The 24,241-nt window shown below is 45.2% G+C and overlaps 1 protein-coding gene across 1 annotated transcript in view; it reads right to left on the bottom strand.

The window, feature by feature from the left end:
* The window catches only part of invs (inversin), a 52,273-nt gene extending 28,340 nt beyond the window's left edge, over nt 1–23,933 (bottom strand). The window contains 2 exon segments of the mRNA XM_083649380.1: nt 254–395; nt 23,854–23,933. Of these exon segments, the coding sequence (XP_083505506.1) occupies nt 254–395; nt 23,854–23,856 (145 nt within the window). The 5' untranslated portion in view covers nt 23,857–23,933.
* Between the last annotated feature and the right edge of the window lie 308 nt (nt 23,934–24,241).

Genomic DNA, 24,241 nt, shown 5'->3' with positions numbered 1-24,241 from the left:
AATATATTTGAGGTGTTGATTGCTTGTGCGTTACCTACCTGTAATATATTTGAGGTGTTGATTGCTTGTGTGTTACCTACCTGTAATATATGTGAGGTGTTGATTGCTTGTGTGTTACCTACCTGCAATATATTTGAAGTGTTGTTTGCTTGTGTGTTACCTACCTGCAATATATTTGAAGTGTTGTTTGTTTGTGTGTTACCTACCTGTAATATATTTGAGGTGTTTGTTTGTTTGTTCGTGTGTTACTAACCTGTGATGAGTTTGAGGAGGGTGCTCCTGTCTCCGTTGACAGCTGCAGCATGGACCTGTGAGCCCAGAGAGGCGGGGCTGGCGCCCGGAGAGGCGGGGCTGGGGCCCAGAGAGGCGGGGCTGGGGCCGGGGGGCTCTGATGCCTACAACACAGACACATGTCAGGTCAAACCTCCAGCTGGAGCTACTTCGAGCTTATTTAGAATGCCTTCCATGTAGTAAAATTAAGACAACCAGCGTACTATTGATCAGCTCTACAATACAATTCTGAGGCTTTCCCAGTTTCCTTTTGATTCATTTTGCTCCGGTAACCCCCCCCCCCCCCCCCCCCCCCCCCACACACACACACACACACAACCAGAGAGGCCATAGCTACAAATACAACAAAATTGCTCCTATAGATACAGTCGGTCTGTGTGGGAATGCCCACAAAATGTTACTACGGCTGCCGCGCGACACTAGACGGTGGGGGTAAAAACCCCTCATACTGTACTGTATATCTCAATGGGCTGACTCACCAAAGGACGGTGCTGTGGCTCTACACTACAGGAGTGGAGATTCTAGAGCAGGTACATAGACGTCTGTTCAGATGTGCGTTTACTGCGGTGGTTGAATCCCCGATCCTGTCTGCCTGGGCTGGGCTAGCAGGGAGGATTTCCCCCATGCTGAGTGCTGACCCATTGGCCACGCATCTATGACGAGGCACCGCCTGAATGAGAGCCATACTTCAACAGCAGTGAGCAGTGACAGGAGTGAACCTGGGACTCCACCCCCTATCGACAAAACAATCTGCAAGAAACACTGCTGACACACTCTTGACTGTCATATCATTGAACACCATAGCAAAGTAGCTAAATAATGGCAATTGGCAATGTTGTTTACATTGACATATTATTAAGCATTCGGTTGATGCTCTCGTTCTAAGCTGCATTGATAAATACCAGCCACAAAGAAGTCAACCTGGGCACCCAGAGTCCATCAGTCAGAGGGCTAATATGACTCTGGGACAAACGGTGTATAGTCGATGTCCGCGCCAAGACTTCCACTTCTGTGTGCTGCGGTTATTGTGGACGGTCCGTTTGACGCGTTGACGAGTTGGAGACGCTGATCAATTGTAGGTCCAGACTCCAGATGACATTTAACGGCTAATAATAATAATAAATAGCTGCATATGAGACATCATGGGACTGTAAACAATGACGGAAGGCTCTGCTCTGCAGCGGATACCTGTCTGATAGACTCTATGTTCCCAGATTGCAAAGAAGCAAGCTTGTAAAATGATCCTCTCTTGACATCAATCATATGTCTACCTGACAGCTGACTGGGTTTACCCGTACACACCATTGACTTATAAAGATGGACGCCATTCCATGGTTCCATTAGTGAAGCCGCTGCATGTTAGATCGCCGCCCTGACGGCTGAATCCAGTATTAGGTCACAAGGCCCGCCTCCCCATGTTAGTGGATGGGAAAATTACAACCGAAATAATCACAGTATACGTCAGATAATTTTTTTCCAAAGGTGGTTTGTATCATTTTAGATAGTCATTATCATGCTAATGCCTGTGCAAGTGGTCATTTTTCTGATCAGTTTGTTTTTAAGTAGTTATTTGACATATAAAAAGGTATAAAAATGGATGATTGACAGCTGTGGCAGCCAGTCTCAAGCCGTCATTGGCTGGACAGGCTCTTCACAGTATAGAACTAGCGTTGGTTTGACATAGACAGGACACAGTGCTGCTTTGTGCTTTCATCATGTAACGCTGCCTGGAGGTCGGCTCTGTGTGGACCCGGGGCAGAGGCTCTTAACACGGGTAGTGGCTCCCTGGAGGTCGGGGTGGCTGTGCTGGCTACCAGACATATCAATGGACCGCAATAAAAAGAACATTGTTTTGAGAAAGGCACGCGAGGAATTAACGTTGGTTGGGGACTGAAGTAAGTTCAGAAAATATGTGTTTTAGTAGTTACTCCAGCTACGTTAGCCACTTTCGCTAGTCGGCTGTTTTTCATTATTTATCGGCTTAATATTACTATAACTTAACAACCGATAACGATAGCTGGAATAACACAATAATATACACATATTTTCAGAACTTGCCAGGTTGTCAAGCTGCCAGGAAATGTGTTTTATAAGATGGGGCCTAGTACGCAAGCACCAGCCATGAGCTAATCGCTAACCCGTTAGCGTCACATAAACAGAGGTTTTATTTCTGGTATTAAAGCAACAAACATTTTTATATGGATATCTCAGAGAAATGCTTTGACTGTGGGGCTGTTCCTTCTTCACAAGCTCCTTTCTTAGCTGTTGTAAGGATATACGGTAGTTAACAGAGACGAGACTAGGCAGCTAGGCTAACGTTACCACTGAGCTATATTAAATAGAACGTTACAGCAGGCTGCCCTACCCACACTATACCAGTAAACAACGTAGCGTAAAGCGTCAAGGTTAGATTTGTAAAACCAACATTTACTCCAAAAGGAATTAAATCATAAAGTTAATCAAAATGCCACGGAAACATTGGCTAGCTTAATCAACACAGCAGTGGATCGGATAATTTCCCCAGTGAGGCCGAGAGCAGCCTCCACTTCCGGTCCGGGCTGAGAGCACAGCAGCCCGGAGGAGAAATCTCCGACAACCAAAATCAGATTTTCGTACAGGCGTCATTTTGATAAACTGATCTCATAGTGGGACTCTTCCTGGTTACTTTTGGCGAGACAAAAAATATTACAACTTAAAGTGTTGTATTTACAGAGCTAGACTGTGTATAAATACACAACGCACTGTGCGCATTCTAGAAACAGCATCTCTACATAAGAAAGTTCAGAGGGGCGGGGAGCCCACAGAGGTTCTAAATCAACGGAGCTACTGCGCAGACTCTGGTTCACTGATTTTCACAGGATTTTGGCTTCAATAGAGCATACAGGGAGGAGATAGGGACACTCTCTCCATTCATATATCTCAGTGGTACACACACCTACAGCTCCTTCACTAGTGTGTGTGTGTGTGTGTGTGTGTGTGTGTGTGTGTGTGTGTGTGTGTGTGTATGTACGTGTATGTGTATGTGTATGTGTATGTGTGTGTGTGTGTGTGTGTGTGTGTGTGTGTATGTGTGTATGTGTATGTATGTGTATGTGTGTGTGTGTATGTGTATGTATGTGTGTGTGTGTGTGTGTGTGTGTGTGTGTATGTGTGTGTGTGTGTGTGTGTGTATGTGTGTGTGCGTGCGTGTGTGTGTGTGTGTGTGTGTATGGGTGTGTGTGTGCGTGTGTGTGTGTGTGTGTGTGTGTGTGTGTGTGTGTGTGTGTGTGTGTGTGTGTGTGTGTGTGTGCGTGCGCGTGTGCATGCGTGTGGCTGTGTGTGTGCGTGCTCCTGCTGAGGGGGTTAAATCTCTTCCTGGCCCCACTTAACCAGAGCCCAGTGAAGGCAGGGTAATCTGCAGACAGGAAGCAGCTGGGGAGGGGGAGACCCTGGTGGGGACTGTGTGAGTGTGGAAGAGGGGGGGTCTCTCTTCATGTCTTATTCATTTCTCATTAATACTGCAGCAGGCCTGTCCACGGGTGTGTGTGTGTGTGTGTGTGTGTGTGTGTGTGTGTGTGTGTGTGTGTGTGTGTGTGTTTAGAGATGTGGGACAAGCCCTGCGGGGGCGCAACACAGAAATCAATTATTGCCCCTAAACACATAAACGCCAGAGACACAAACTCCTGCCACAATGTCAGTTCTCTCCAAGACATTTTCCTTAACAGTCACACAAACAGACTTGATTCACCGATCACCATCCCACTCATTTCTTAAAGGATAAGTTCACTCAAAAATGAACATTCTGTCAATATTTACTCACTCCCATGCTGGTGGAAGGTCGGGTGATGGTTTTTAGTCCACAGGACAGTCATGGAGTTTTCCAGGGAAACAGAGCTACAGCATTCTCCTAAACAATTGAAATGACTGGTGACCAACTTTCAAATCCAAGTCTCCAGAAGCCCCAAGATGCCAAGTTGACTTGAAAAGACGTCATTTGGGGGCACGGTGGCGCAGTGGTAAGCGCTGTTGCCCCACAGCTAGAAGGTCATGGGTTCGATTCCCACCTGGGACGCTGTGAGCGCTGAAGGAATGCGTGCCCGTCCGCATGTCCTCGAATGCCCACGGCCCGGGTGGGGTCGTCGAAAGGGCCTTTCTGTGTGGAGTTTGCATGTTCTCCCCGTGCCCCCTGGGGGTTTCCTTCATATAGGAACCCCACACCAAAACATGCAATATCCTGGTCACTGATGTGGTGCCTCCTCTGGTCGTTAGGGGCGCCTGTTCGGAGGGAGGGGAACTCGTTGGAATAGCGTGCTATGTCCTACCGGTGAAGCTTCCCCTGTCAGGTGAAAAGAAGCGGCTGGCTAACTGCCCATGTCTCGGAGGAAGCATGGAGCCAGTTTCAGCTCTCCCCAGATTGGCAGAGGGTGGAGCAGCAACCAGGATAAATAAATAAAAATGAGCACTAACGGGGGATAAAACTGGGATAAAAAAATCGGGGCGGGGGAAGAAAAGAAAAGACATCATTTACACCATCATTTTGAGCTGAATTCTTCACTGTAGCCATGAGCTGAAAGTACCGCTTTCACTTTCACTTTCAGCTCACAGCTACAGTGAAGATTTCAGCTCAAAACAGGGTGTCAATGATGTTTTTTCAAGTCAACTTGGCATCTCAGGGCTTCTGAAGGATTTTCTTTTCTTTTCTTTTCTTTTCTTTTCTTTTCTTTTCTTTTCTTTTCTTTTCTTTTCTCCTGCATAAGAGTTCCTTTGAGAGTTGGTCACCATTCACTTCAAATGTTTTAGAAGAACGCTGCAACTCTGTTTAACTGGAAAACTCCACAAATGTTTTGTGGACTAAAGAAATTCACCCAACCTTCCACCGGCATGGGGGTGAGTAGATAATGTATTTTCACTTTTGGGCATGCTAGGGTTTACACTAGAGGTAGATGCTTAGTAATCGGTGCTGACAGATAGGACATTTTACAAACTATCGTTATTGGCTGAACTTGGGTCCGATAATGGCCGCTGCGTAGCCTCCACTGGTCAGGTACATCACCATTTTGCATGGAAGCTCCATACATACAAGCAAATGCCAGTGTGTACCTGAGATAATTCATTTTAAAATTAAATTTAACTTTAAGACCGCTTTATTCGTAAATTATGAGCATGATAAGGTTGTCTGTTATTGTATGGATTTTTCAGATTATTTTTTGCACATCATTTTTGCCTTTATTAGATAGGACAGGACAAAAAGCAGACAGGAAAGGTGGGGAGAGAGAGAGGGGATGACATGCTGCAAAGGACCTCGGGTCGGATTCGAACCCGCGACGGCTGTGCGAAGGACTGAGCCTTTGTGGTCTGCTTGTTGCAAGGTGAGCACATAGTATGGCCTTAGATTAGACTGAAGATAACTGCTGCTCTAGTCTGTGACGAGCTATGAGGGCACTGGCACTCAGTGCGCTTGACCAGGAGAGGGGCAGCCCACTGTCGGCCACCTCGATTTGACACTGGCTGGGTGTCTTCAGAGATGGAGGTGGATCAGCCCTGAGAACCTCTGAGCTCAGGGAGAAGTTGAGAGAGCTGAAGGGAGGAGGGAATACCATGGTGTCCTCCATCCCTCCATCTCAGCCCCCTCTCCTTGCCTGCCTTCACCTCGTAAAGAGCGCTCCCGTAGACACTGCGTGCCGCGTGGCAATTACCCATCATGCTCGCTGCTTTCTCACGCTCATGCCAGGTAGCCCCGCTTTGTCATAGAGACTTAATGGTTAGTTACTACTATTATTTTTACTGTCAAGTAGGTATGTAGGTGTGTGTGACGGGGTGGGAGGGAGACATCGTAGGTACAGTAGTTAAAGGTGTGTGTGTGTGTGTGTGTGTGTGTGTGTGTGTGTGTGTGTGTGTGTGTGTGTGTGTGTGTGTGTGTGTGTGTGGCACATGTGCCAAGTCATGGGAAGTGATTTTCCGTGAGAGAGAGTTTTTACGGGGGCTTCACCAAAATCAACCACAAACATCTCTAATTTGCGAAGCTTCCTCACATGCACATGCATTCACTCACTCGCTCTCCTTCTGTATAATCTTGCTTGCACACACACACACACACACACACACACACACACACACACACACACACACACACACACGTTCTTCAAATGCTAACATCTAACACATGCTGGAAAATCAAAAAGATGCCATACAGCCACACCTTCAAAAACAACAGTATTCTCCTGCTTGTGGTGTTACAAACCCATTATATACACACACACACACACACACACACACACACACACACACACACACACACACACACACACACACACACACACACAGTTTGATGTGCATCTTGTTCATCATGACTACAGCTCCAGACGCCCTGGCAAACTGTCCCTTTCCTTTTGGCCACATATTTTCCTTCTCTTTTTTGGAGTCAATATGACAGCCCCCAACTGCTACAATAAAAATATGAATTGATTTATGAATATAAATATATATGAATCTTAAATATAAACGAACAAATATATAATTTGCTCAAATATATATATGTATGTATATATATATATATATATATATATATATATATACATACATACATACATACATACATACATATATATATATATATATATATATATATATATATATATATATATATATATATATATATATATATATATATTCCGGATGCTAACACCCACTCGGTCATGCTGCGGATCTGCTAGGCCCAGTTGTCGGAGCCATTCACGCCTGATGGCCGGGTCTCCAGGAAACTTGTGCACACCGGTGTAGCTGTTGCACCCGGGAACACAACACTTTCGACCCATTACTATGCCTAACCCTGTCCCTGGCCACTAAACTCACTAAACAAATGAACAGACAGACAAACAGACAAACAATCTTTTTTTTTTTTTTTTCAAACAAACACACAACCTAGGCTATCTGACGTACTCTAAAACTAGACCTAAACTGCTAAATACTACAAACACACAACTACAATTTACACTATGCACTCCTATCAAAACGCTCCACAAATCTCTCTCTATCTCTACTCAACAAAACTGTTCTCCACACTGCCTACAAGGCCCAGCATGGTGTGCAACCCCTTTTATCAACTTTGGCTGGGGAAGGCCTAGGCGGAAGAGATGGGCGGGCTGGGTTAGGTGACGTCAGTGATCAAGCTACGTCACTGATCAAGAGCTCAGCCCATAGAAAGGGAGGAAAATTGGGAGTCTACAGCTGGCCTTTTTGCCTTTTTGGTTTGTATGGAACTGCATGGGTATGTGAGAAGAGATGAGGAATTACTCAGATTTACAGTAAATGTCAGGACTTTGACCTGGATTCCTCAAGAACACAGCTAATTTCCAATATATATTGATTTTCAGCAGAAAAAAATGGAAAAAGTGTTGAGTATCTCTTTAAAGAAACTGGGAGACTGTTCCATGTTTGGCTGCCTTTTATAGACAGGACGTTTTGACCAAACGTGGTCAGTCTACGATGGACCTCACAGTCACCTCTGGTGTCTGACCTGGTGCCAAGTCCAGTGATTCTTTTCTTGTGGATGAATTCCTGAACAGGAGGGGGGCTAGTCCGTGACATGTAGGCAAAAAGCTGTTCAATGGGTTTTAAGGGCTCTATCGTTGCATCGGCCTATGAACTGCGCCCAACGGCAGACGGAGCCCAGAGTAGTGGGCGTGGACCAGCGCACTCGATATTTTGGGATCGGCGCTACACGCAGCCTTAAGCATTACAACCACTCCTTTTAAGCGTAAAATTATGCACTATCTGCTCATTGGGGAAGTGCAGTAAACAAATAAAATGCTTCACTTTTCAGCTCCAATTCCACGGAGCGATCCAGTCCGGCTTCAGAAAAGCCGAGGGCTCTGATCTCCCCCCCTCCCTTTTATCCCCTCTGTCTGTCTCCATATATAGGCTATTATTCCATATTATTCTCAAACCAATCTAACTGCAGTTTAAATACTGCAAGCATGTAACTACGCTACACTATAGCAAGATCAAAGTGAAAAGAATGTTCTAAACGCATCAGCTAGAAAAATATAGCCTATCCCTATGATGAGATTAGATTGGTGAAAGTTTGTCCAGAATGATATCGTTTTGCTACCTTTTCTTCTCCCCTGCTGCACAGGTAGGATGATGCACATAAATATAGCCTACATTATGTAAAGTAATTGCATAAATGTGTTTTTATTGTAAAACTAAAATGTGAAGTAGAGCCAATTTATTGGAGCGGACATCACAGTAGGACATGACAGTAGAACCGCGTTACAGTGTCACTCATCTAAATCACGTTAAATCTGCAAGGGATATATATAGCCCCAATATGACATATACAGTATGTTTCACATAGGGTGGTGTTTTCATTTCGATGTTTTATTTGGTCCAATATTGAAATGTTCTACAATTGCAGGTTGTGTTAACATTACACATTATTTAGATCTACCTTTCTATCTATTTCGGCTCATTTGGTTGCTATTTATTAGCGAAATGGATTAGCCCAATGCATGCTGGGAGATTTCACATGTGTGGCTGTTGCAGGGAATTGCAAGCCAGGCAGTGAATGTTTGGCCAGAATGATCTCGTTTTCTCTCGCCTTCACTGCACAGGTAGGATGATGCAACAGCCTCGGAATGTCACAGGCTCAAAACTGTCATGTTAGAAAAAACTGTCATGTTGTTAAAAATCCCAAGCTGGATTTCTGGACTTCATTTACCATAATGCATCACTCCCTCACCTGTTCCTCTTGCACCTCCCCCAGCTGCTCACAATTACCTAATCACCCTGCACACTCCCTTTAAAACCTCAGTCAGTTTCACCCCCAGTTGAGAGCTGGCCTGCCACCATTGTTGCAGCACCAAACAACAAGCAAATGTTTGCATCACTGTGTTAGACTTGAACCTGCAAGGTGATGCCCACCAGTAAGTAGACAACTATGTACCTTTTTATGTTAACTGTGTACCTTTTTATGTTATGTTTGATTTCTTTACCTGATGTCATGCATCTGAGTTATGTTTATCTTGCCTATGAACAGGCCCTGTCCGACCAGTGGAGCCACACACCAACCGGTGTGAAACCTATTTTGACCTAATTTAGTGGATGCATAACAAATGTAAGCTTATATTCCTTTTGTTATTTTTAGTTAGTTCTGGTGGGCACATCAATGTACTAATACTTTGTTGTTTATTATTGTACAGAAATCATCCATACATCCGTACATCCATCCATCCATCCAATCAACCTACGCCAAACCTACTACGAAATAAATGGTTAAACGGCCCTTGGATCCTTGTGTTTTAATGTGCACACCAGTCAGAGGCTCTCTGATCCACAAACCATTTTCCTCAACCAACATCTTTGAAATCTAACTATCCCACCAATCACAGTCTTTTTCATGGTCCTTCGAACAGCCGGATTGAGCCGCTGACTGGATATGGATCCAAGGGCCGAACTACAGCTTGGGACGGATGCAGGCATAAGACAAGCAGAGAGAGGAGGCCACCGCCATACCTCCAGGACTACCACACCAAATTCCAGAACCAGGCCAGCTCTCCAAGGTCCAACCTCCCATGTTACCCAGCCTTAGACCTCCCAGGTTACCAAGTCCTAATGTTAAACCGCTGTGGTGCCCAGCCTTAGACCTCCCATGTTGCCCAGCCTTAGACCTCCCATGTTACCCAGCCTTAGACCTCCCAGGTTACCAAGTCCTATTGTTAAACCTGCTGTGGTGCCCAGCCTTAGACCTCCCATGTTACCCAGCCTTAGACCTCCCATGTTACCCAGCCTTAGACCTCCCAGGTTACCAAGTCCTAATGTTAAACCGCTGTGGTGCCCAGCCTTAGACCTCCCATGTTACCCAGCCTTAGACCTCCCATGTTACCCAGCCTTAGACCTCCCATGTTACCCAGCCTTAGACCTCCCAGGTTACCAAGTCCTATTGTTAAACCTGCTGTGGTGCCCAGCCTTAGACCTCCCATGTTACCCAGCCTTAGACCTCCCATGTTACCCAGCCTTAGACCTCCCATGTTACCCAGCCTTAGACCTCCCAGGTTACCAAGTCCTATTGTTAAACCTGCTGTGGTGCCCAGCCTTAGACCTCCCATGTTACCCAGCCTTAGACCTCCCATGTTACCCAGCCTTAGACCTCCCAGGTTACCAAGTCCTAATGTTAAACCGCTGTGGTGCCCAGCCTTAGACCTCCCATGTTACCCAGCCTTAGACCTCCCATGTTACCCAGCCTTAGACCTCCCAGGTTACCAAGTCCTAATGTTAAACCGCTGTGGTGCCCAGCCTTAGACCTCCCATGTTACCCAGCCTTAGACCTCCCATGTTACACAGCCTTAGACCTCCCAGGTTACCAAGTCCTAATGTTAAACCTGCTGTGGTGCCCAGCCTTAGACCTCCCATGTTCCCCAGCCCTATTGTTAAACCGCTGTGGTGCCCAGCCTTAGACCTCCCATGTTACCCAGCCCCAGGCCGTCCAGATCCCTGCCCCTTGAATGCCCATGCTGCCCATTACCTCCATGGGGCAGCCTACTAGGAACTGTCACCTGACCAAACCAGCTTGGTATTCCACTTAATTCAAATACTCCATATTTGAAGGGGCGGCTGTTAAAAATCCCAAGCTGGATTTCTGGACTTCATTTACCATAATGCATCACTCCCTCACCTGTTCCTCTTGCACCTCACCCAGCTGCTCACAATTACCTAATCACCCTGCACACTCCCTTTAAAACCTCAGTCAGTTTCACCCCCAGTTGAGAGCTGGCCTGCCACCATTGCTGCAGCACCAAACAACAAGCAAATGTTTGCATCACTGTGTTAGACTTGAACCTGCAAGGTGATGCCCACCAGTAAGTAGACAACTATGTACCTTTTTATGTTAACTGTGTACCTTTTTATGTTATGTTTGATTTCTTTACCTGATGTCATGCATCTGAGTTATGTTTATCTTGCCTATGAACAGGCCCTGTCCGACCAGTGGAGCCACACACCAACCGGTGTGAAACCTATTTTGACCTAATTTAGTGGATGCATAACAAATGTAAGCTTATATTCCTTTTGTTATTTTTAGTTAGTTCTGGTGGGCACATCAATGTACTAATACTTTGTTGTTTATTATTGTACAGAAATCATCCATACATCCGTACATCCATCCATCCAATCAACCTACGCCAAACCTACTACGAAATAAATGGTTAAACGGCCCTTGGATCCTTGTGTTTTAATGTGCACACCAGTCAGAGGCTCTCTGATCCACAAACCATTTTCCTCAACCAACATCTTTGAAATCTAACTATCCCACCAATCAGTCTTTTTCATGGTCCTTCGAACAGCCGGATTGAGCCGCTGACTGGATATGGATCCAAGGGCCGAACTACAGCTTGGGACGGATGCAGGCATAAGACAAGCAGAGAGAGGAGGCCACCACCATACCTCCAGGACTACCACACCAAATTCCAGAACCAGGCCAGCTCTCCAAGGTCCAACCTCCCATGTTACCCAGCCTTAGACCTCCCAGGTTACCAAGTCCTAATGTTAAACCGCTGTGGTGCCCAGCCTTAGACCTCCCATGTTGCCCAGCCTTAGACCTCCCATGTTACCCAGCCTTAGACCTCCCAGGTTACCAAGTCCTATTGTTAAACCTGCTGTGGTGCCCAGCCTTAGACCTCCCATGTTACCCAGCCTTAGACCTCCCATGTTACCCAGCCTTAGACCTCCCAGGTTACCTAGTCCTAATGTTAAACCGCTGTGGTGCCCAGCCTTAGACCTCCCATGTTACCCAGCCTTAGACCTCCCATGTTACCCAGCCTTAGACCTCCCATGTTACCCAGCCTTAGACCTCCCAGGTTACCAAGTCCTATTGTTAAACCTGCTGTGGTGCCCAGCCTTAGACCTCCCATGTTACCCAGCCTTAGACCTCCCATGTTACCCAGCCTTAGACCTCCCAGGTTACCAAGTCCTATTGTTAAACCTGCTGTGGTGCCCAGCCTTAGACCTCCCATGTTACCCAGCCTTAGACCTCCCATGTTACCCAGCCTTAGACCTCCCAGGTTACCAAGTCCTAATGTTAAACCGCTGTGGTGCCCAGCCTTAGACCTCCCATGTTACCCAGCCTTAGACCTCCCATGTTACCCAGCCTTAGACCTCCCAGGTTACCAAGTCCTAATGTTAAACCGCTGTGGTGCCCAGCCTTAGACCTCCCATGTTACCCAGCCTTAGACCTCCCATGTTACACAGCCTTAGACCTCCCAGGTTACCAAGTCCTAATGTTAAACCGCTGTGGTGCCCAGCCTTAGACCTCCCATGTTACCCAGCCCCAGGCCGTCCAGATCCCTGCCCCTTGAATGCCCATGCTGCCCATTACCTCCATGGGGCAGCCTACTAGGAACTGTCACCTGACCAAACCAGCTTGGTATTCCACTTAATTCAAATACTCCATATTTGAAGGGGCGGCTGTTAAAAATCCCAAGCTGGATTTCTGGACTTCATTTACCATAATGCATCACTCCCTCACCTGTTCCTCTTGCACCTCACCCAGCTGGTCACAATTACCTAATCAGCCTGCACACTCCCTTTAAAACCTCAGTCAGTTTCACCCCCAGTTGAGAGCTGGCCTGCCACCATTGTGCAGCACCAAACAACAAGCAAATGTTTGCATCACTGTGTTAGACTTGAACCTGCAAGGTGATGCCCACCAGTAAGTAGACAACTATGTACCTTTTTATGTTAACTGTGTACCTTTTTATGTTATGTTTGATTTCTTTACCTGATGTCATGCATCCGAGTTATGTTTATCTTGCCTATGAACAGGCCCTGTCCGACCAGTGGAGCCACACACCAACCGGTGTGAAACCTATTTTGACCTAATTTAGTGGATGCATAACAAATGTAAGCTTATATTCCTTTTGTTATTTTTAGTTAGTTCTGGTGGGCACATCAATGTACTAATACTTTGTTGTTTATTATTGTACAGAAAACATCCGTACATCCATCTATCCATCCAATCAACCTACGCCGAACCTACTACGAAATAAATGGTTAAACGGCCCTTGGATCCTTGTGTTTTAATGTGCACACCAGTCAGAGGCTCTCTGATCCACAAACTATTTTCCTCAACCAACATCTTTGAAATCTAACTATCCCACCAATCAGTCTTTTTCACATGTTGTTATACTATGTACGGTATAACAACTTCTTTTTTCTATCTGACTTGTGTTGTGTCTGTCTAAGCGAGGGAGTCAGAGAGAGAGAACTGGTGAACTTTTTTTCAAGCAGTCGTATTGTGTCAGACTGATGAGCAAGAGAGAGGGAGTGACACAGAGAGAAGGGACAGAGGAAAGGGTAGAGGAGCACTCCGCGCAACCGGCGCACTGAATAGGCCTGGTTTTCCAAAGCGCTAAATTAACACCAGGAGGGAAGATATCATTAGGCTGGTATTTAAGGCCGAAACGCCCATTCTCGCCCATTCTGGGACTGCGCCACGCCTATTTCGCGTAAAGCGCATTTCAGGGCCTAAAGCCATGTTGCTATCTTCCCGAGGCAGGCGCAAGGCACGTTTTTTTGCGTTTAAGGCCAGTTTTTGCGCCGAAGGCCTGTGGGAGAATAGGGCCCTATGACTGTGGCACCTGCAAACGACCAGTTTGTGAAGCAATATTCAATGTGAGAAAAAACCATACAATGAAGATATGACTTTGCAGGGTCAACTGTTAAGAAGATTTGTTTAAAATTAAATAAATTAAAATTAATTGTGCATGTAAATGTGGGAGGATCACGCTATTTCCCGGAGGATCACTCTATTCCCACAAGTCTCCTTCCACCCCGACCAGGCGCACCGACCGACCAGAGGAGGCGCTAGTGCAGCGACCAGGACACATACCCCCCAATCCGGCTTCCCACCCTCAGGCACAGCCAATGGACGTGCCTGTATGGACGCCCGACCAAGCCGGAGGTAACACGTGGATACAAACCTGTGACCCTCATGTTGGTAAGTCAAGTCAAGTCAAGTTTATTTGTATAGCCCTAATTCACAAGGATGTCTCAGAGGGCTTAACAGAAAATGTCTAGCTAAATGTAGCTGACACAACAATAACATACAGTAATAAGGCTCCACCTGGCCCCTTCTTGAACTAACATCTTTCTCTAAAATTTTTTTTTACCTCTCTATTCCTTCAAAGGTTGTAGCTGTCATACATTATGTTGTAGAGCCTGACCGATATTATCGGCCCGCCGATATTATCGGCCGATATTGGCGATTATCGATATATCGGTATCGGCCGATATTTTTTTTTTTTATCGGCCAATTTTTTTTTTTTTTTTTTTTTTTTTATATATATATATATATATATATATATATATATATATATATATATATATAAAAGTTATAGACAGCATGGACAGCATGTTGTGTATATTTGATATTTTTTCTTAACTATTTGTTCTATTGTGTTTTTGTATTTCTAGTTATTTATAATTATTAAATTCCCAGTTAAGTTTACTGTTTCATTGCATTGAGTTTATTAATAAGCTGTAAAATATCCTGCCTACATCACATATTTCAATTCATGTCAACTCAATCATATCTTTGTCAAGTGTTTGATATTTGAGGGTTGCTGATGTGGTGCCTCCTCTGGTCGTTAAGGGCGCCTGTTCGGAGGGAGGGGAACTCGTTGGAATATCGTGATCCTCCCACGTGCTATGTCCTACCGGTGAAGCTTCCCCTGTCAGGTGAAAAGAAGCGGCTGGCTAACTGCCCATGTGGAAGCATGGAGCCAGTTTTCGGCTCTCCCCAGATCGGCAGAGGGTGGAGCAGCAACCAGGATAAATAAATAAAAAATTAGCACTAATGGGGGATTAGCACTAATGGGGGATAAACATTTGATGATAAAAATATATATATATATATATATATATCGGCCGATATTATCGGTATCGGTAATTTTTTATTCCCTAAAATCGGTATCGTATCGGTTTCAAAAATCCCATATCGGTCGGGCTCTATTATGTTGCATAGTTGATTTATCTATTGTTGACAAAATGTGTTACTGTAAGTCGCTTTGGATAAAAGCGTCTGCCAATTGACGTAATGTAATGTGATGTAATAATAATAACAACATGATTGAACAATCAGAGAGAGACAGTGAGAGGGGGAGAAGGGGGAGGGAATGTGGGGGAGGAGAGAGCAGGAAAAGGGAGGAGGTGGGGAGGGAGAGAGGTAGGAAGAGAGCAGGGGAAGGGGGAAGAGGAGAGAGAGCAGAACAGATAGGATATGCTGGGGCTGGGGGATACTGTCATGAATAGTCACAAGTAGGGATGTCCCGATCCGATCACGTGATCGGAGATCGGGGCCGATCACGTGATTTTTAGAAGATCGGAATCGGGGTGAAAAGATCGGGAGTAAAAAAAAAAAAAAAAAAAATTTTTTTTTTTTTTTATTCAACAAACATGACCATGTTCACGTCTTAAACTCATCCTGAGGCCTTAGTTTTGGTTTTAAATTACATATCATCATTCATTTATTTAGTGTCGCACAGAGCAGAAGAATTTACAAAAACAAACGCATTTCCTGATTTACATTGTTATTGCACTATTCTGCACATCATTTGTTTTAGTTTACATGGTTATTTTGTGGTGCACCACTGATAAGCTTTATTTTATTTTGTTTTAAATTTTGAATCCATGTTGGATATAATGAATACTGTTAAATAAAAAAGCCATATCCATGTTGGATATAATGGATAGTTAGTTGGATACTGTTAAATAAAAAAACAATCTTAACACATTCAGTGCCAGCGACGCCATATGGCGTCATTAGAAATTTACCGTAGAGTGCCAGCGACGCCAAATGGCGTCAATAACTCGAAAAAAAATTTTTGACGGGGGGGTGTCGATCTATGCCTCTTACATCGCCTCTTACAATATCAGAGGTATTGAATGTGTCTAACCTATTTTACAGAACCCTTAGGTGGCGACAGCGCTCTCCAGATGAGAGAACGTGGAGTGAAACACACAGAAGAAGTCATTGGGGGGAAGGAAATCGCATCGCATCCGTCCGTATGCAGCGGCTTCATTGAAGCAACGTTTAGCTGTGCCCCTGCAGCAGCCAATCTGCTATCACAATTGAGCACCTCGGTGTCCGCTGCAACAGCCTCCGTGTCCCCTGCAACACCCATTTGCATGATCAGCCGTGGATTTGTTATTATTCTCAACTTGAAGCATGGGAGCTGGTACACGCGGCTGTAAAAAAGCAGGATCTAGCGGACTTTTTCAGTGCTGAGCACAGGCAGAGAAAACAGCAGAGCAGAGAGACACTCCTCCCACAACGGGGGGGGGGGGGGGAGGAGGAGGGGGGAGGTGGGCACGCAGAGCCAAGTACACAACACAGACCCAGACAGCAGGACAGGGTTGGCAAACGCAAGCCAGAATATCCGATGCCCACCAGCAGCAAAAGATCAGCAAGAAGCTGCAACCAGCAGCGCATGCAGGCGCCAGCGCTGCTGGTTTCAGCTAAAAATATTATTCTTCCAAACAAAATTCCCTTGCCTTCACTGTTTTATTGAAGTAAATTATTTTTGAGGTGTGACTACATCAGAAAATTAGCTTCAGAGTCAGTGATGTGCTTGAAATGTTTAATTTCACAAAAGGCTCATTATCTCAGCTCGTAGAAAAAAAGCTCTGTTTTTCGTTCAATCAAGCTATCTTCTCCGGCTCATAACTAAAGAACGGAAAATGGGATCAATAAACTTTTTTTTGCAGGTGATAGAAGAGAGTCTCATCGTTATTTGTGCGTGTTCAGTGTTTACATAGTAATTATTAAAGAAATTATATGACTGTTTTAAAATGCATTGCGGCCTATGTGGCACAGCAAGCAACCTTTTGCCCAAGGGCCGTGGCACTGAAAGTGTTAAGGGTCAACTTGATTGCAGTTTTTTCTTTTCTTTTTTCTTAATGCATTGCCGAAAGATCGGATCGGGAAAAATCGGTATCGGCAGATACTCAAAATCACATGATCGGGATCGGATCGGGAGCAAAAAAAATGTGATCGGGACATCCCTAGTCACAAGGGACAGAAAAATTTAGCAATCATCAAGTTATGTATTATATTTACCAGGCGAAATGAGCCACTGCAAACAGCAGCTACTCAATCCGCCTGGCCATCCCGCTGCAGCGGCCGAGGTAGCAGCGGCACACTGGAACCAGCAGCAGAGCGGCCAGGCCAAACGACAATCTGACTACTCTAGCCATTAACCGGAACTAACGAGCACACAAGGAATCTAGCTAATCTACCTGTCCTACTCTAATCTAATCTAATCTTAGCCTGAACACTTTAACAATCATGGGGGGAGGTTCAGTGAGTGATTTATTTTTCGTTTTTCAGTTATAGTTAATTTAATAATTTGAATAAGACAGGCAGCTTTTTCATGGAGCTTTTTCCATGCTATTTCTGAGAGGTTTTGAGATTTTGGAGTCCTTTGGTGCAGCCAATCTACAGCCTACAGTTTGGCTGTAGCTAATCTATAGCCTAGCCTAAGATATTCTGACATAGGTCAGAATATCTTAGGCATCCCTCGGCCAATGATGGAGAGCACCGATGCCCCCCCACCCTGGCCCCCGCCGGGTTGGTAGGCAGGGAATCTACCGCTACACTCCCCGGACGCCCGCCCAATTTGCTCAATATTGACATGTGGGACATTCATATTTGCCAAGAGTTGAGTTTAGAGTTTCATGAGGGGTCGAGACTTGATTGTTTGGGAAACGCCTACAGCGCATCCAAATGTGGCTCAGAAAGCTTTAGAGATGCAGTGTCTGAGCTCAAACAAAGGACGGTGTCAAAACAACGCTGATTCCTGTTGAGACAGCGGAGTGGTTTCATTTAGCCGTTCATATCTGTTCCTCAGGGAGCACTCCACTTGTTAATATGAAGACAATAACTCCCAGTGAACTATTGATCATGGCCGAGGTGCGGGTGGCTGTGCATCTGTATAGCTATCGATCCATGCTGATGCTGACATTATTTAGCCTTTATTCATATTCTGCCTCATATAACCTCAGTGAGTGAGAGAAAGACTCCAGTGACTCCCGCAAAGCCTTTCAGCAACACTACGGATACGCCGTTACCTCCTGATGCACACACACACCAGGCATGTAAGAAACACTTGAATGGATGCTATTGAGACAGTTAGGCGTGTGTGTGTGTGTGTGTGTGTGTGTGTGTGTGTGTGTGTGTGTGTGTGTGTGTGTGTGTGTGTGTGTGTGTGTGCGCGCGCGCGTGCGTGAGTCTGTCTGGTTGTCTGCATGTCTGTCTGTGTGAAGGTGTCTGTGGGAGGACAGAGCTGGGGCATGCTGTGTAAGCAGTGGGGAACTGAGCCTGAGGCCTCTATTCCTGTTCTAAAGAGAAACACACACACGCGCAGTCACACACACACACACACACACACACACACACACACACACACACACACACACACACACACACACACACACACACACACAGTCACACACACGGTGTCACACACACAGTCACACACACAGTTACACACACACTTTGTATTTTTATACAAGTGAATACCAGTTATTACAGAGTGTATTTAGGGCCTCAGCCTATGTGAGGCTATTTTAGTCTATAGCAGTATTTCTCAAAGTGCAGTCCGGGGACCCCCTGGGGTCCTTGAGGGGGTTCCAGGGAGTCCCCAGCAAAAAGGGGAATAAGTTATTTTCACTAGAATTCCATTCATAAGTAACACAATGACATATTTATATCTTTTCTGTAATAAAATGTCTAAAAGCAAAAATCATATCATATGGGGGACCCTGGGACCAGTGTTGGGCAAGTTACTTTGAAAATGTAATATACTACATATTACTAGTTACTTTCATTTGAAAGTAATAAGTTAGTTTACAATATTATTCTCTGTGTAGAGTAACTCGTTACTTATTACACTACTTTTGCATTACTTTCACCAAAACAACAGCCGCAGTAGAATGACATCGCTGCCCCGGAACAATCCCGAAAAAATAATTTCAGATTCAGATTCAGATTTTATTTACTCCAGACCACATTTGTGGTCTGGAGTACAAACAAAACATAAAGAACATCATACATTGGTGAACAACCAGAATAGATCTTTGTTATACTGCAGTAACAAAATGAGTTTAAACATAGACGGGTGATTTACAAAAAATGAAGGCAGGTACTTATTTCTGTTCTCTACAAGGCTTACATTTTACACTCAAACAAAACGTGGAACTCATCTCCTATAAACAGTTATCATTAATAAAGTACAAATTCTTTGGTTCCTCTCCAGACCTTTATATCTTCTTATGACTTTGGGGGTTCTATTATTAGAGACCCGGAGGTTACAGATAGCCTGGCTGTACCTCCTGTTTTCACAAAGTAAATAATGTTCAAAACTTAAAGTATTGTATAGATTCACAGTATAAGTCACATGATGACATACTCTGAAGTTCAGAGTGCCACTTCTGCAAAAACGGATCTTTTAACCTCTGTTCAACTGCCAGCTTCAACCAATTAATATTGTCACCTTTGGTCCAACCAAATGTAAGAAAAACCACATTCATCTAGTATTTGCTGGACAGATGTGAGCCATGGTGAGACATATTTTCCAGAAGCATACAGATTATAGTTAGATTATATACATTACCCGACTGATCTTTGTTTCCTTCCCCTTCAACCGTCAGTGTAAACTGTCCAAAATTCTAAATGTTATCCTTTGTTATTGTCATCTATAGTGTTTATTTGCATTACAAAAAAACACAATTTGATTAGGAAATTATTGAATCTTTATTTAAATATGCTTTGATTAAAAACATTTTATCTCAATTTGTAACTTGTGTTACTTGACAAAGTAACTGGTATAATATTACTGAAATCCTATTGGTAATAAGTTGAGTTACTGCTAAAAGTAATATATTACCTCTAATATGTTACTTTTGTAATGAGTTACCCCCAACACTGCCTGGGACCAAATCAAATTGGGGTCAGTGGTCTAATTTGTGTCAGTTTAGGGGTCCTTGACGTGAAAAAGTTTGATAACCACTATATAGTGCCTAGGCTCGCATGGGTGTGTGTGTGTCTGTGTGTATGAGTGAATATATGTCTTTGATAGGAGATACATGCTGGAGGGATCTGTCCCTAGTTTTGAGTGACAGGTAAAGAGGTGGGAAGAAAGATAATATCAGCCCATAGGGACTCTCAATCTGTAAGCCCTATTTCTGGGGGACTTCCTGGTTCCCCAAGGACCAATGAGCTAGCTCCCTCAGCTGGGGGCCGGGCCTTGGGGCACAGCGGGGCCAATCAACGGGGGGGGGAAGGCTGAGTGACACATAGATCTGCTAATTTACATCATTACCACAATGCATCCTGACAAATGAGCCCCGAGGGTCTGGGCCAATCACCTGGGAGAGTAATGCAATTAGGCGGGACCACAGCTGTCAATCTCACAGCCACGGGGGTCAGGTACCGACGCCTGTGGCTAAAACACCACGGCTCGCTGTCTGTCGTTCTCCAGCGCACGCACGCACACACACACACACACACGCACACGCACACGCACACGCACACGCACACGCACACACACACACACACACACACACACACACACACACACACACACACACACACACACACACACACACACACACACACACAAATATATAGGCCCTTTTCACAGCAACCGTTTGGAGGTGGTAAAGCAGGAAGTAAAGCAGGTGTATTCATGAGGGCCCTGGCACTAAATTGAATGGAACCATCATTAATGGTATTGGTTACACCTGCTTTACTTCCTGCTTTACCACCTCAAAATGGTTGCTGTGAAAAGGGTTTATACATGCACACTGCACATATATATACAGTATGCAGAACATACACAGACAAAATCACTGGTGCAGGTAGGCAGTGTAGGCCAGGCAAAGAACTTTTATGGAAAGAACTGAAAGCTCCATATTGCCCCATTGCAACATCAGCGCCCAGCAGCCTCCGCCATTTTTTATTTTTGGAAGCGTGACAGCGCCAAAAGAACCTCGCACAGGCTCGCAGTGGTCAGCTGCGGTAGCGCGGGCCCCTATAATCAGCCTCTCTAAACAGTAACTCAACGGGAGAACACTCTAAATTTCGTGGATTCACATCTTTTCTGGGCGTACTGCAAATCTTGATTGAAGTGGTGTAGTGCAGGGATGTAAAACAACAACCATATTGTGGAAACTAAGCAAAATTTTTCGTTTTCTTTGTTTAGTTTTTTCAAGATAAATAGCCAATGCGGCTGTCGTCCACTCCGTCAGAAGTGCGTTGCCGTGGTTTTAACCTCGGGTCCTTTGCATTTACTATTTATCTTGAAAAAACTAAAAGAAAAAAAAGAAAAATTTTGCTTAGTTTCCACAATATGGTTGTTGTTTTACATCCCTGCACTACACCACTTCAATTAAGATTTACAGTACGCCCAGAAAATATGTGAATCCACGAAATTTAGAGTGTTCTCCCGTTGAGTTACTGTTTAGAGAGGCTGATTATAGGGGCCCGCGCTACCGCAGCTGACCACTGCGAGGCGCATTCTGTTTCCAAAAATGGCCGGAGTTTCGTCTCTTTCCTTCCATGCTCTTTGGGCCAGGTCTGTGTGTGTGTGGGGGGGGGGGGGGGGGGGCAGGGCACATAGCACAGGCTGGTTCTCTATCTGTCCCCTGAGGGTGGAGGGTAGGAGGGAGTGAAAGACTGCTCCAGGGACATTGAGATTGACTTGTGTTCTCTTAGGACTTGCGTGTGTGTCTATGTGTGCGCACGCGCGCACACGTGTGTGTGTGTGTGTGTGTGTGTGTGTGTGTGTGGGTGTGTGTGTGTGTGCATGCACATGTGTGTGTGTGTGTGTGTGCACGCGCATGTGTGTGTGTGTGTGTGTGTGTGTGTGTGTGTGTGTGTGTGTGTGTGTGTGTGTACCGTCGGGGGACAGTGTTGTTGATGCTTGGAGTCGGAGAGCTGAGAGTTGGACGATGACAACAAAAGGGGGGGAGAGGGTGGAGCCATAGGGGAGCTAACAGCGGTGTGGGGGCAGCCGTGGGTTTGACTGGCATCTAACAGAGTGCTGCTGGTAATGAGGCTTATCTTAGTCTCATTAGGTGCGGCGATATCACACCGGAACATTCCGCTGAGTCGATAGGGTTCTGCACTGCCTGCATGGCGCTAACGTGTGTGCGCGTGCGGTGTGGGCTGGTCGATGCTGCTGTGACTGGCAGTCTGTCAGGTCGTGCTGCAGATTCATCACACCCTGGCTGTGTCTCAAACCACTTTCTCTCTCCTCCCGTGCACATGCTCCCGTAGCAACTCGCACCAGAGAGGAGGAGGAGGAGAGCACCAGACTTTGTAAAGGAACGAGGAGTCATTACACCAGAAAGGCTCAAAACTAGCACACAGCCTGGGAAACAGTCAAATGATGCAGGCCCGGTCGCTCTATATTTGAACAGTCAAATGATGCAGGCCCGGTCGCTCTATCTGTGCGTAAAGTTCGGGGGTGTTGTGTTGTGTGTCATCCCATTATATCACTAATGAGACAGCCTCAGGAGAGAGGGGAGAGGGAGAGATAGAGTCAGACAGACAGACAGACAGAGAAAATGAAGGAGAGAAATAGGAGGGGATGGGAAAGGGGGGTGCAGAGACCAGCTTGGGGACTTTTTTCCTCTCCTCCTCCATTCCCTTTCTCCCCTCAAACCCTTTTCCCGTACCTCAGAGTCTAATTGGACTAAAACTCTGATCTAATTAAATGTCCAATTAGAGTGCAGAGAGCAATGTGCCCACCGGCGAATCAGAGTACAGGGACATAATCAGCTGGAAAAACAAACAAAAAATCAATGGGAGCAAGGGGGGTGGAGAAAAAAGATGGAGAAAACAGAAAAAGGAAGAGAGTGGCAATATGGAGAAGATGGACAGATGATATCTGATTGATGTGGGGGGGGGTGCAAGTGTGTACTGCATAGCACTGTAGTGTAATAGGACACTGACAAGGACTACTAGACATGAAGGCAACTTCCATCTGACAATATGCAAATATGGTTATTCCCAAAAATGAATTCATTCACTGGTTTCCAACGTCATTATGCGGATTCTAACAAAATTATACACTCCCAGAAAGAACGCACGCACTTGTACAAAAAGATGAGTCAGAGGAAGCAAACACCCACACCCATATCCACCCATACCTAGTATCCAACCACCAACAGAGAGAGAGAGAGAGAGAGAGAGAGAGAGGGAGGGGGGGGGGGGAGAGGGGGCTTGAAATCTTCCTCCATCTGTGAGTTGCTCACACGCTGGGAACCCCCTATGGACAGCTTTAGCCCATAAAATATTAATGATGGGATTCAATTCAACATTCTATCTTGATCCCCTTAACAATTAGGGTGTTACACACAATTATGTGTGTAACACATAGTCTAAATGGAGAAATACAAATAGGCAGTAATATGACAAATGTAAAAGTAACCACAGGCAATAAATGGATAAGCCCCAATTGCAGCAGAAATTATAACTTTTTCTGGAATGTACAGTATAGCCTACAATGGTGGCGGGTGGATTCTTACCATTGCTGTGTTTCAGCAGATGTTTCCCAGTTCAGTGCATCCTTGGTGGGTGTGTGGATGCTCGTCCAGGTCCCCTACCTGGCCTGATCCTGCCTCCTGCTGGGACAGAGAAAGAGGATCACTCACATACTGAGACCTGCCCACCTGTTCACACACTGGCTGCCAACACAACACCATAGCACTGATTATATCCTGGGTGACAGTGGCAGTGGGTAGAGATTTGGGATAGAGATTACTTTTGTTATCCAGTCCCTACAAGCTGATTGATGAGGTACAATAATGTGCTTTATGGTTTATGGACAGCTGCGGGCATGGTGTTAACATGTTACGCTATTTTGCTGAAGGTGTGTAGGCCTATCTACAGAGATTTAGGAGTTTTCAGAAATGA

Source organism: Poromitra crassiceps (assembly GCF_964638095.1).
Source record: "Poromitra crassiceps genome assembly, chromosome: 1".
NCBI classification, from domain to species: domain Eukaryota; kingdom Metazoa; phylum Chordata; class Actinopteri; order Beryciformes; family Melamphaidae; genus Poromitra; species Poromitra crassiceps.
This window is presented reverse-complemented; position numbering and strand designations above follow the sequence as displayed.